This window comes from Corythoichthys intestinalis, chromosome 14 (assembly GCF_030265065.1).
Source record: "Corythoichthys intestinalis isolate RoL2023-P3 chromosome 14, ASM3026506v1, whole genome shotgun sequence".
NCBI lineage: Eukaryota > Metazoa > Chordata > Actinopteri > Syngnathiformes > Syngnathidae > Corythoichthys > Corythoichthys intestinalis.
The window spans coordinates 45,383,394-45,397,579 of NC_080408.1; the positions used below are offsets into that span (position 1 = coordinate 45,383,394).

The 14,186-nt window shown below is 42.9% G+C and overlaps 1 protein-coding gene and 1 long non-coding RNA gene across 2 annotated transcripts in view; both read left to right on the plus strand.

Moving 5' to 3' along the window:
- The first annotated feature begins 110 nt into the window (after positions 1-110).
- LOC130930068 (uncharacterized) lies at positions 111-1,416 on the plus strand. The gene is made up of 2 exons (XR_009066983.1): positions 111-846; positions 953-1,416. It is a non-coding gene; the product is annotated as an uncharacterized LOC130930068 (long non-coding RNA).
- An 11,911-nt stretch (positions 1,417-13,327) lies between these two features.
- The window catches only part of st6galnac3 (ST6 (alpha-N-acetyl-neuraminyl-2,3-beta-galactosyl-1,3)-N-acetylgalactosaminide alpha-2,6-sialyltransferase 3), a 68,416-nt gene continuing 67,557 nt past the window's right edge, over positions 13,328-14,186 (plus strand). Inside the window, exon 1 of the mRNA XM_057856855.1 lies at positions 13,328-13,540. Within this exon, the coding sequence (XP_057712838.1) occupies positions 13,523-13,540 (18 nt within the window). The 5' untranslated portion in view covers positions 13,328-13,522. The remainder of the gene's footprint in view (positions 13,541-14,186) is intronic.

Here is a 14,186-nt window from a genome sequence, read left to right on the forward strand (position 1 = left end):
CAAACAGGCTGGGAAGATTTGCACTAAACTCTTGTTATTTTGCCATTTTTTGGCTCATTGACTCCCATTATAAATCATGATTTTTAATATGCTGTAAACCTGACGTTTTATCATGCATTTTCCGTGATTATTGATGCAATCGCTTCTTTGGCGAGTCAAAAACATGCAGATAAAAATTTTTTTGTGTTGACACCCAGAAGTCACTAGATGGAGCCATAGGCCAATACATGAATTTTCTTGCGAAGCTAGCTTCAGATCGGTCAAAAATTAATGCAATAAAGACGGTTGGCTTTACAAAAAAAAATGGTGTCAATGTTGTCTGAGCTCACTTTCAGTCTATTTGGGCATGCGTATTTGCAATTTTGCACGTTTGCACAAGACAATAAAAAGGTACTTCCCGGAAATGCAAAAAAACCAAAACAAAAAACCACGTGTTTATTGTTGTCGTTTGAATTTCAACTTTTATTGGTTGGGTGTTTGAATTTCTTTACTCTCATTGGTTCTGGGCATTTTGGGAGTCTCTGTTCTCGCGAGGATCACCATTTTGCATTTCTTCCAACACAACTTATGATCGATGGCGGCGAGAAGTATTTCACCGCAGGACACGATTCGAATGGTGTTAGAAAATCCTGATTCCGACGACGACGACCTTTGTTCGGACGCTTCTTTGGAGAGCCCAGAAGACATTGAACAAATTCTTCCGGACTTTCGATGCCGGAGGAGGACGGCTTTGATGACGAGGATTAGGAAATAGTTGACAACATAACGAGATGAAAGCGGGGAGCAGAAGGCGGGGGCACGGACATGACCACGTTGAGGCGCATGACGAAAATGACGGCGATCGAGGTAATGACGAGAGTGAGTAAGCAAATGTTTTGCATATCAAGGTTTGTCTTGTAAAAGCTGATCAAAGATCAAAGCTGTTATTGTTGCGTGCGCTTGTGCTTTGCAGGCCTGAGGCACATACTCCTGCCGCCGGCGCGCACTCAGGTGGCCAATGTGTGTTTTTTCACATGCCGGACATTTCGTCATGCAGCGCGTTTGTGCTGTTCACGGAGATCTACCCTGAGTGGAACGTGAAGAAAAGCTACAAGCGCCGACTATTTCTTGAGGAACTTGGCAAGGCTCTAATTCGGCCAGAAGTCCTAAAACGGGAACCACCGCCTTCTGCCGAAGGCTTGGTTGAGCAGCGAGCTGGACCCCCGTCCAAGCGCAAACAATGTGGCCTTTGCACAAAGCCACTTCGGGCTTCGAACATAATAATAAATAATAATACATTTTATTTATAACGCACTTTACATTTGAACAACAAATCTCAAAGTGCACATCATGAATTGTGTATGTTGTTATTATGTTAACTGTTATATTGTATGTATGTTTTGTAAAATTGTTAACATAAATTCTATCATCAAATCAGTTATTGTCACGTTGTCACAGTCTTGTTCTAAAACAAAAAATCTATTGTTACGACTTTTACTTACCCAATGATGTAATTATGTAATATAAAATATTTTAGTTTGATTTATATATAGCCTATATAGCATAGTTAGTTTTACTATTAGGATAATGCTGCTATTATTGTCCATAGGGGGCCAAAACAAAAAAACTATATGTTTAGATAGGTCTGATGCCACTGAACATTGTGAGTGGTTGAAAATGAAAACATATTCAGAAATAACTTAGTTATCACACTTCAAAGGAAAAGCCATTTTTTGGACAAAATCACAAGAGTTGAATGTAAATGAGAAAACTGCAATTGTGTAAAAAGTGGGTGTGCATAAAAAAATTGGTTGTTACGACTTGTGGACTTATTCAAGCCTCTAACTATGTGATATGGAATATTCAAATTAGACTTTTGTTTTTTATATATATACAGCATAGTTAGTTTTGCTATTCGGATAATGCTGCTATTATTGTCCATAGGGGGCATTGAAAAATAAAAAAAATAAAAAACTTTATATGTGTAGATAGGTCTGACGCCACTGAACATTTTGAGTGGCTGAAAGTGAAAAAATATTCAGAAATGACTTAGTTATCACACTTCAAAGGAAAAGCCATTTTTTGGACAAAATCACAAGAGTTTAGTGTAAATGAGAAAACTGCAAATGTGTAAAAACTGGGCATGCATAAAAAAATCGGTTGTTATGACTTAACGACTTATTCAAGCCTCTAACTATGTGATATGGAATATTCAAATTAGACTTTTGTTTTTTATATATATACAGCATAGTTAGTTTTGCTATTCGGATAATGCTGCTATTATTGTCCATAGGGGGCATTGAAAAATAAAAAAAATAAAAAACTATATATGTGTAGATAGGTCTGATGCCACTGAAGATTTTGAGTGGTTGAAAGTGAAAAAATATTCAGAAATGACTTAGTTATCACACTTCAAAGGAAAAGCCATTTTTTGGACAAAATCACAAGAGTTTAGTGTAAATGACAAAACTGCAAATGTGTAAAAACTGGGCATGCATAAAAAAATCGGTTGTTATGACTTAACGACTTATTCAAGCCTCTAGCTATGTGATATGGAATATTCAAATTAGACTTTTGTTTTTTATATATATACAGCATAGTTAGTTTTGCTATTCGGATAATGCTGCTATTATTGTCCATAGGGGGCATTGAAAAATTAAAAAAAATAAAAAACTTTATATGTGTAGATAGGTCTGACGCCACTGAACATTTTGAGTGGCTGAAAGTGAAAAAATATTCAGAAATGACTTAGTTATCACACTTCAAAGGAAAAGCCATTTTTTGGACAAAATCACAAGAATTTAGTCAAGATAAAATAACGCCCAAGGGTTAAATCTTTATTATTGGAAAAAAAGGGAAAGCACAAGTAAATGTTTACGTTAACTTCAATTTTTATATACACCCTATGTTCTTAAGTAGTTAAAATTGAGATTTGGCATTTAATATGTGAGGTAATGAGGGAAAATTAAAATTAGGAGATGGAGGTTGGGGTTATTGGTGTTTTTGTTTTATTTTACAAATCATTGAAAAAAAATTTTTTTTTAATGAAAATCAGTTTTTGTATGTGTTATAGAAGTAACTGTGGCAAAACAGTTTTATTTGCATTTCAGTAGTTTTAGAAGGTTTGACCCCCCCCCCTCCCCCCAATGAAAATAAAAAAATACAATTTCTGGCTCCGTGGCGATCTTCACGTCGGGGAGTTCCGGCAACAAATTCTAGCCACTTTCACCCCTGCAAATAAGTTAACGCACTCGATACCATTGGCGGCGCTAGACGTTCATTGGATCTCTAGCGCCGAATGGCACTGAAAGATGAGCATCCACATCCTCCTAGTTTAGGAGATTTATAGTTGTCAATGGCATATAATGAGTCATTTTGCATCACTTCTTTGTAACATTAGGGTACTTAGGGGTTGATTTTGTTTTCCTTCCTTTTGGTTTTCGAGCATTTTTGGGTCACTTGTTAACTCATTGGCTGCCTCTGATGGCGCCATTATGGGGGAAATGAACGAATGCGACTACGGACACAAACCTGAGCAGAGTGCAGTAACGCATGCACTTGATCACACAAATTACAAATCTCTGGTTATACGGAGCTGGTGTCGAGAAAAAAAAGCTCATGATTATGTATGTACAGGATGAAAGAGCTACAAGGTGCCTGTTAGGTAGAACAAAAGCGGCCCGCAGACCGTGTATTTGACACCCTCGATGTAGGCCACGCTTGTTTACTGCTAAATATTAATACTTGTGGACTCTGTGACCCAAAATGGGATGTGGATGGCAGGTCTATTCATCCATCCATCCATCCATTATCTTCCGCTTATTCCGGGGTCGAGTCGCGGGGGCAGCAGCTTCAGCAGGGAAGCCCAAACTTCCCTCTCCCCAGCCACTTCAGCCAGCTCCTCCGGCGGGATTCCAAGACGTTCCCAGGCCAGCCGAGCGACATAGTCTCTCCAGCGTGTCCTGGGTCGACCCCGGGGCCTCCCGCCGGTGGGACAGGCCCGGAACACCTCTCCAGGGAGGCGTCCAGGAGGCATCCGAACCAGATGCCCGAGCCATCTCAACTGGCTCCTCTCAACGCGGAGGAGTAGCGGCTCGACACCAAGCCACTCCCGGATGACCGAGCTTCTCACCCGATCTCTAAGGGAGAGCCCGGACACCCTGCGGAGGAAACTCATTTCGGCCGCTTCGGGATCTTGTTCTTTCGGTCACGACCCACAGCTCGTGACCATAGGTGAGGGTAGGAACGTAGATCGACCGGTAAATCGAGAGCTTCGCCTTTTGGCTCAGCTCCTTCTTCACCACAACGGACCGGTGCAGAGTCCGCATCACTGCAGACGCTGCACCGATCTGCCTGTCAATCTCCCGCTCCCTCCTACCGTCACTCGTGAACAAGACCCCAAGATACTTAAACTCCTCCACTTGGGGCAGGATCTCATCCCCGACCCGGAGAGGGCATGCCACCCTTTTCCGGCTGAGGACCATGGTCTCGGATTTGGAGGTGCTGATCTTCATCCCAACCGCTTCACACTCGGCTGCAAACCGCCCCAGTGAGAGTTGGAGGTCACGGCTTGATGAAGCCAACAGCACCACATCATCTGCAAAAAGCAGAGATGAGATGCTGAGGCCACCAAACCAGACCCCCTCAACGCTTCGGCTGCGCCTAGAAATTCTGTCCATAAAAATTATGAACAAAATCGGTGACAAAGGGCAGCCTTGGCGGAGTCCAACCTTCACTGGGAACGAATTCGACTTACTGCCGGCAATGCGGACCAGACTCTGACACCGGTCGTACAGGGACCGAACAGCCCTTACCAAAGGGCTCGGTACCCCGTACCCCCGGAGCACCCTCCACAGGACTCCCCTAGGCACACGGTCGAACACCTTCTCCAAATCCACAAAACACATGTAGACTGGTTGAGCGAACTCCCATGCACCCTCGAGGACCCTGCCGAGGGTGTAGAGCTGGTCCACTGTTCCACGGCCGGGACGAAAACCACACTGCTCCTCCTGAATCCGAGATTCGACTTCCCGACGGACCCTCCTCTCCAGCACCCCTGAATAGACTTTACCGGGGAGGCTGAGGAGTGTGATCCCTCTATAATTGGAACACACCCTCCGGTCCCCCTTTTTAAAAAGGGGGACCACCACCCCGGTCTGCCAATCCAGAGGCGCTGTCCCCGATGTCCACGCGATGTTATAGAGGCGTGTCAGCCATGACAGCCCTACAACATCCAGAGCCTTTAGGAACTCTGGGCGAATCTCATCTACCCCCGGGGCCTTGCCACCGAGGAGCTTACCAACCACCTCAGTGACTTCAACCCCAGAGATCGAAGAGCCCACCTCAGAGTCCCCAGACTCTGCTTCCTCAAAGGAAGGCGTGTCGGTGGAATTGAGGAGGGCTTCGAAGTATTCTCCTCACCGACTCATGACGTCCCGAGTCGAGGTCAGCAGTACACCATCTTCACTATACACAGTGTTAATGGTGCACTGCTTTCCTCTCCTCAGACGCCGGATGGTGGACCAGAATTTCCTCGAAGCCGTCCGGAAGTCGTTTTCCATGGCCTCACCGAACTCCTCCCATGTCCGAGTTTTTGCCTCGGCGACCGCCGAAGCCGCAGTCCGCTTGGTCAGCCGGTACCTGTCAGCTGCCTCCGGAGTCCCACAGGCCAAAAAGGCCCGATAGGCCTCCTTCTTCAGCTTGACGGCATCCCTTACCCCAGGTGTCCACCAGCGGGTTCGGGGATTGCCGCCACGACAGGCACCAACCACCTTACGGCCACAGCTCCGATCGGCCGCCTCAACAATGGAGGTGCGGAACATGGTCCACTCGGACTCAATGTCCCCCACCTCCCCCGGGACAAGGGAGAAGTTCTGCCGGAGGTGGGTGTTGAAGCCCTTTCTGACAGGGGATTCTGCCAGACGTTCCCAGCAGACCCTCACAATACGTTTGGGCCTGCCAGGTCTGACCAGCATCTTCCCCCACCATCGGAGCCAACACACCACCAGGTGGTGATCAGTTGACAGCTCCGCCCCTCTCTTCACCCGAGTGTCCAAACCATGCGGCCGCAACTCCGATGACACGATCACAAAGTCGATCATCGAACTGCGGCCTAGGGTGTCCTGGTGCCAAGTGCACATATGGACACCCTTATGTTTGAACATGGTGTTCGTTATGGACAATCCGTGACGAGCACAGAAGTCCAATAACAGAACACCGCTCGGGTTCTGATCGGGGGGGCCGTTCCTCCCAATCACGCCCCTCCAGGTCTCACTGTCATTGCCCACGTGAGCGTTGAAGTCCCCCAGCAGAACGAGGGAGTCCCCAGAGGGGGCACTCTCCAGCACACCCTCCAAGGACTCCAAAAAGGGTGGGTACTCTGAACTGCTGTTTGGTGCATAAGCACAAACAACAGTCAGGACCCGTCCCCCCACCCGAAGGCGGAGGGAGGCTACCCTTTCGTCTACTGGGGTAAACCCCAGCGTACAGGCACCAAGCCGGGGGGCAATAAGTACGCCCACACCTGCTCGGCGCCTCTCACCGTGGGCAACTCCAGAGTGGAAGAGGGTCCAACCCCTCTCGAGAGGACTGGTATCGGAACCCAAACTGTGTGTGGAGGAGAGTCCAACTATATCTAGCTGGAACTTCTCTGCCTCACACACCAGCTCGGGCTCCTTCCCCGCCAGAGAGGTGACATTCCATGTCCCAAGAGTTAGCTTCTGTAGCCTGGGGTCGGACCGCCAAGGCCCCCGCCTTTGGCTGCCGCCCAAATTGCTACGCACCCGACCCCTTTGGCCCTTCCCACAGGTGGTGAGCCCATGGGAAGGCGGACCCACGTTGCCTTTTCGGGCTGTGCCCGGCCGGACCCCATGGGAAAAGGCCTGGCCACCAGACGCTCGCCTTCGAGCCCCACCCCCAGGCCTGGCTCCAGAGGAGGGCCCCGGTAACCCGCGTCCGGGCAAGGGAAACTTGGATCCTGTAATTTTCTCCATCATAAGGGGTCTTGTGAGCCATTCTTTGTCTGGCCCCTCACCTAGGACCTGTTTGCCATGGGTGACCCTGCCAGGGGCTTAAAACCCCCAGACAACATAGCTCCTAGGATCATTGGGACACGCAAACCCCTCCACCACGATAAGGTGATGACTCAAGGAGGGGCAGGTCTATTCAGGGTTAATTTTTTAATTACTAACAAAATATTAATTGAAAACAGCTAAGGTCTATGGCATAGTAATTATACAACTGGACATCTTAGGTAGTGATATCAATTGTAGTACTTAGCATAGTGACTGTAGTAAAAGATAACGTAATCACAGTAGTGGTAGATGGAGATAATACTAGTAATCAAATGTGATTTTAAAAGTGCTGTCAAATTTATCGTGTTAACTGCCGGGAATTAGTTTTTTTAAATTAATCACGTTAAAATATTTGACTCATTTAATGCGTGCGCGGCATGACCCGCTCATCCATTGCCTCAAACAGATTATAATGACGCTGTTTTTTGCACATTGAGAGCTAAGAGGCAGAAAAGGCAAGTGGACACAGACGTTCATTCCATCGCGCCGTTTATTGGCATAAGCTTCGGCAACTCCTTCACAACAAACATAAGTATCATTTAGTGAAAGCACAACAAAAATATTCCTATTTCTCAAAAAACAAAAAAAATGTTCATTCCCAATCAAAATAGCTACGCAAAATACACATAAAACTTTCTCAGACTTTGGTCTAACTCTATTCAAACATTTCGTTTAGCTCAACAAATACACTGGATGGCAATATTTAGTCACAAAATACAAACTATCAGAGGTCTCGTACGTTGTGAAGCCAGCACTCATTCAAATGACCATGTACAATGTACACAGGGAATTATGGCGTCAGTCGAGAGACAAAACACTCATTGGTTTGATTTCCAAGTACAGTAATTTAAAACTCGCCATTGACACCTTGTGGTGTATTTTAATCACTACCTTACGTAGTTAAAGACACTGTGGAAGAACAGCCAGGAGCCCATGTGACGTCACCATTCTGCAACGTCAACAATGGCGAGCTACTAGTTTATTTTTTGATTGAAAATTTGACAAATTTTATTAAAACGAAAACATTAAGAGGGGTTTTAATATAAAATTACTATAACTTTTACTAACATTTATCTTTTAAGAATTATAAATCTTTCTATCCGTGGATCCTTTTAACAGAAAAAATGTTAATAATGTTAATGCCATCTTGTGGATTTATTGTTATAATAAACAAATAAAGTACTTATGTACAGTATGTTGAATATATATATATATATATATATATATATATATATATTTTTTTTTATATAGGTTTTCCATTCCAACAATAATTTACAGAAAAATATATTTTAGAGATGGTTTGAATTGCAATTAATTACGACTTTTTAATTTTTTTAACTTTTAAACTGTGGTTAACTTGGTTTGAAAAAAATTATCATTTGACAGCCCGAGATTTTAATCAAGAATAGTCATGCATTGATGAACCAAAATAATATGGGACATCATTGGTATGAATGGTCATTGCCATGGTAGGATTAGTCATAGTATTTGTCATATCGGTATGGCAATATTACACATTGCCATGGTAATAATGAACATAGTGGTGATAATAATAGCGTAATGGTAATTAAAATGGCAGGGTAGTAGTCATGGTAGTACCGAATACAGTAGTTACAGTATATACGGTAGTAATGGTATAGTGATGCAATTATGGAAAAAGCCATGGTAGTCACTAATCAGGGTAGTAATGGTAGTATTGTGCAGGAGTACTATAGTGACGGCACTCACGGCAGCAATGGTTGATTGGCGTTTTTGTGTTGTAGCCACTAATAAGAGCATAAGTAGATGGGTGCACTGAAGCCTCACTAATTAACGTCTTCTATATTCCCCACCATTGTTGTTGTTGTCCTTATCATGGAGATGAGACTGTCTGATCACAACACATCAGCCACATGATGACTTCATTACCTCTGTGCACTAATTACAGCGACTGGGATGCATCACTGACTTCTTGTTGTTTTTGCCTGCACATTATAGCTAAATTTGTGTACTGTGTGTGCGGCTGTGCCGGTTGTGAGCAGCCACCAAAGCCCTGCGGCTCTCATTAGTGAGGAAGAGGAAGTTGCGATGGGAGGCATGAGTGATGGTGGAAGCAGGATATTGAGGGAGGGGAGGATGGATGCTCTCTTTCGCTTTGTTTGCGATGGACAAACACCAGCGATTACACTAAGCCATTTCTCTTGTTGTCTCGACTACAATGCAGCAATTCAATACATTACAATAGAGAAGCACTGCCTGTGTCTGTGTGTGTGTATGCTTAAACTAAATGCAACAAACAAGCAAGTTTTGTACTAGAAAGAGGCCAGTTGGGTTTCAAGTTGGACTGGGTTAAAGTTTCAAGTAAGGGTTCCAATAATAAGAAATGGTTTCAAACCTTGTTTAGGATTTCAAATTCAATCTTGTCTTTTATATTTTTGTTAGGGTTCCAAATTAGGGTTAGTGTTTTGACACAGTGTAGGGCTTTGAATTAGGGTTTTAAACAAAACTGGGATTTCAAATGTGTTTTTATGTTATGTTAAGTTAGTGTTAGGGGGTCTAGATTTGGGTTTCGAATCACGGTAGAGTGTTCATTTGCAAATGACCGGTGCAAACCCTCCTAATCACAATGGTTTGGACGCTCACCGCTGTCAGTGGCTGCCAAGGAGTTAAATGAGTTGCCCTATAAAGGGTTAAGCAGGTATTGTAGGTAGTAAGCAGCAGTATCGGATAATTCACAACCAACACACAACAGCAGCAGCAGAAGTTGAACAACGTTATGACGTTAAAGTGCACATGACACCTGAAATAAATTTTTTAATAGCATTATTATTGGAATTAAAATCATACGCTGAGATGATTCAACTACAGTGTATCAGAAAAGCGAGTATACCCCTTGCATTTCTGCAGATATTTAAGTATATCTTTTCATGGGACAACACTGGCAAAATGACACTTTGACACAATGAAAAGGAGTGTGTGTGCAGTTTATATAATAGTTAATTTATTTTCCCCCAAAATAACTCAAAATATAGCCATTAATATCTAAACCCCTGGCAACAAAAGTTAGTACACCGCATGGGAACTACATACATCCCTAAATGTCCAAATTGAGTACTGCTTGTCATTTTCCCTCAAAAATGTCATGTGACTCGTTATAGGAGTGCTGTCAGCATTGCTGCAGAGGTGGAAGAGGTGGGGGGTCAGCCTGTTAGTGCTCAGACCATACGCCGTACTCTACATCAAATTAGTGTGCATGGCTGTCACCCCAGGAGGAAGCCTCTTCTGAAGACGGTACACAAGACAGCCTGCAAACAGTTTGCTGAAGACGTGTCAACAAAGCACATGGATTACTGGAACCATGTTCTATGGTCTGATGAGACAAAGATTAAATTGTTTGGTTCCGATGGTCTCAAGTATGTGTGGCGGCAACCAGGTGAGGAGTACAAAGATAAGTGTGTCATGCCTACAGTCAAGCATGGTGGTGGGAATGAACCCCCCCCCCCCCCCCCCCCACACACACACACACACCTCTTCAATCTCTGCAACAATGATGACAGCACTCTTCTAACGAGTCACATGACATTTTGGAGGGAAAATGACAAGCAGTCCTCAATTTGGACATTTTGGGGATGTATGTAGTTTCCATGCGCTGTACTCACTTTTGTTGCCAGGGGTTTAGATATTAATGGCTAAAGTGTCATTTTGTCAGTGTTATCCAATGAAAAGATATACTTAAATATCTGCAGAAATGCGAGGGGTGTACTCACTTTTATGATACACTGTATATGGCGGAAAACACTCAGGTGACTTGAAGTTCTGCCCTGAGACCCCCAATTTGGCGAAATTTCAAATTTGTCCTGTATGCATGTGTGATACATCATTGGAAAGCTTAAAATCTCAATTTTCTGCGAGAAGAAACATTTTAAACAGGAGGGCATTTTAATTGTTTTTTCTTTTTAAACAGCAAAACCCTACCTGGAGGTGAGCGCATGAGAGAGCATAAGTAAAGACGCCATGATTTTAACGAGACATTATCGTGTACTCACCTCTTTTCGATCCAAAAACTCCATGTAGCATGTATCACCGAGTGTCAAGACACAGCTGTGAATGGCCACAGCTGGATTTTTGGGGTATTTTATGGGTGAAACATGGTAATATAACAAGGGTCGAGATGCAGAAATCACAGACATCAAGGAGTGGTCGAGATTTTCTTTTCGTCATATATTTACCCCTTTAAACGTTTTTTTTTTTTTTTTCTTTCTTTCTTTGGATCGATTATTTATCATCTAAAATGTTGGGGACAATGCGACAGTAACAAAAAAAAAATACAATTAAGCGGTAGTTATGAGGTAGATATCCGTGACTTATTTACAGACACTATTTTTTTCATTGTGATGTAATTTGTTTAAAAGTTTAAAATATGCGCGTGAATAATTTTTTTAAGTCGTTTTTTTTTTTTTTTTTTTTTTTTTTTTTTTTTTTAAGATATTTTAAATATTAGACATCAGGTAATTATTGTAAGCTAAAAATGAGACTTTTCAAATAATAAATATAAATACTTGTAAACAGGGGTCTCCAGGGTAAAACGGACACATTAAAAATAGTACGGAGGTTTAATGCGCCGTGAATCTGCTATGGCAGCATCTCAACATATTGTTCTGTCAAACACAACAGCTCTTTTGGCTTGAAGTACAGCAGTTTATTTTAAAGTGGGGTGAAGAGCAGAAACTGCAGTTTCAGCCTTGTCTGTGTTTTCCGCCATATACAACAATTGGGCATAGTATGGATGATGAGAAATGCGTCTTTAAGCCAGTACTTATCAATAATTTTCTCATACTAAGGCAAACATAAACATTTCGCGCGCCCCAAGCCACCACGTTAAATAGTATCATTTGCCTATTAAATTATTATTACTATAAGTACACCTCTGCATAATATAGTGTTCTTTTTAATATTAAAGAAAAAGTCATGTAGATCAAATTACAATAAAGTATAGCTTTTTGTAAAGCCTGTCAATTTGCATGAATAAAAAAAAAGTCGCATCTAAACTAAAAATTTGAAAAAAAAAGGTACATTTTTTTGGACCATTTTATACTGAATAATACAATTTAATAAAATCAAAAGCAACATTAACTCAGGAGGACAATTTGCCAAACAATTTGACCGAAAAAACAAAAATTAATAGATCAAAAACGACAGTGTCATTGGACAGGGGGACAGTTTTTATTTTTGCCGCCGGCAGTATCAGCTCCTTTGCTATGGTGTGGGGTTATTTTTGCACTGAGCAACTTGGTATGCCGCCTTATATGACGCTAACAGTGCTCGCTGGTTTACTGATGTAACACTGAAAAAGCGGGACAGTTGTTGGCAATATTCGACACGTTTTCGCTGGGGAAAAAAAAATCCAGCCACTTATTATGATTGGGGTCTAATGTCTTTAAGTGATTTCTTAACTTCCTTTTGAAGGCTGCACTTTCAGACACAGTAAACCGACTGGTCTTTCCTAGTCTCCCACTGTATTAAAAGTGAAGCCAAATGCTACATATGCTTCGTCATATTTCCTCGTCTTAGCTCTTCATATGTCCAGTGCGCTTTGCTGTGTGCTCTTGTTTGGTTAAAAAATACTACGCTCACTCTGAAAATGAGAGCACCACTGCCACCCACTGAGTGGATGTGCAATAACACTTTGTTCTAGTATGGTTTAAAAAAAAAAAAAAAAAAAAAGTATGTTCCCAGAGGTCAAATGCTCCACACTCAGCATCCAGGGGGGCGCGCCCCACTATTTGAGAAGTACTGCTTTAAGCTAAGATAGAGACGGTTGTGGGCGATCTTTAACGGAGTGTTTTTACTATTTTATATGTGAGAAAATCTTGTTCCATGTTAGGTTACGTCCTGCTAAAAAAGTGAGCTTCAGTTTTGTGTATTTTTGTGTGTTTTGTACCATTTTCAAAAGTCCAAGATGCAGTAATTTACTGAATACTTTATGATGGTTATAAAATAAAATATGATAAATTCAATATAAAAGTCTGGATCATAACCACGTCCCCTTAATACGGTTTGTTATAAACCAAGCCGTTTTGGAAATGCGTCAAGAATTCGAGAGGGAGAATTCAGCGTGTTCTCTGACCCAAGATGGAAGCCGCCGACTCTGCCTTGGGACATCTAGCTGATATGATATCGATGGTCGGGAAGCGGACACCAGTCACGTGTGCCGCGCTCAGGCGAGAGGAGAGAATGGACAGTAAGATTGTGGGCGGGTCTCTGCGCCCCGGCGGACCAATAGGATCGTAGGGTACCTCGCCGTCGACAGCAGTTTCACTTTGGAGGAGGAGGGAGGGAAGGAAGGGGGAAGGCCGCAGAGAAGACGAATAACGGTACCTACCCTCGGGCTGGATTTCGGCCTTTTTCTCCACTTACCGAATGTCCTGGATGAACTTTCGTGGCGTCGCGGGACCGCTGACGAGCGACCAGCGAGCATCGTGGAAGTAGGGATGGCCTCCATGTGGAAGGTGAGCGAATGAACGGAGTAAAATGGAAGGGGCCGTCGTGTTGTATTCATCTGTGATTGAAACGAAAACAAGGCAAGGAAATTATGTTTTGCACGTGGATGGAGGTGCTTATCGTCGTTTTGGAAGAATTCTCTCGTTTTGCTGCTGTCTGTCTGGCTTCATTGCGGATGCAGGTGTTGCTGCACATCACGTGGCGTCTGTGTGCGTATCGTCACGACCAACAAGTTAACAGTTATCCATCAGTTATGTCGATTGACATTAGCAGATTGCAACCCCCTTAAAACAGTTTTTTCATGACCTGTTTCGAGCGTGTGAAGGTTTAGGGGTGCTCAGCCCGGATCGAGGAATTTCAATATCGTCAGCTATCGTAGTGCATTGTGGGACTTGTGGTATTTACGTGTCATTGATAACTAACCTAAAAGGTAGTTTGTAGTTTTTTTGTGAGCTAAAATCCACCAGTAGTGCAATCTGGGACCTGAAGAATCACGTATATGATTTTAAAAAATGAATAAGCAACATTAGCAGATTATTTTTCAAGTAAAATGACTCTAAATTAATTTCATACTATGTAGATCTGATGAGTTTGTATAAAAAACTAAGCTTGACAGAAAACTAAGCTTGACAGAAAAAAGGACATTTATTCAAA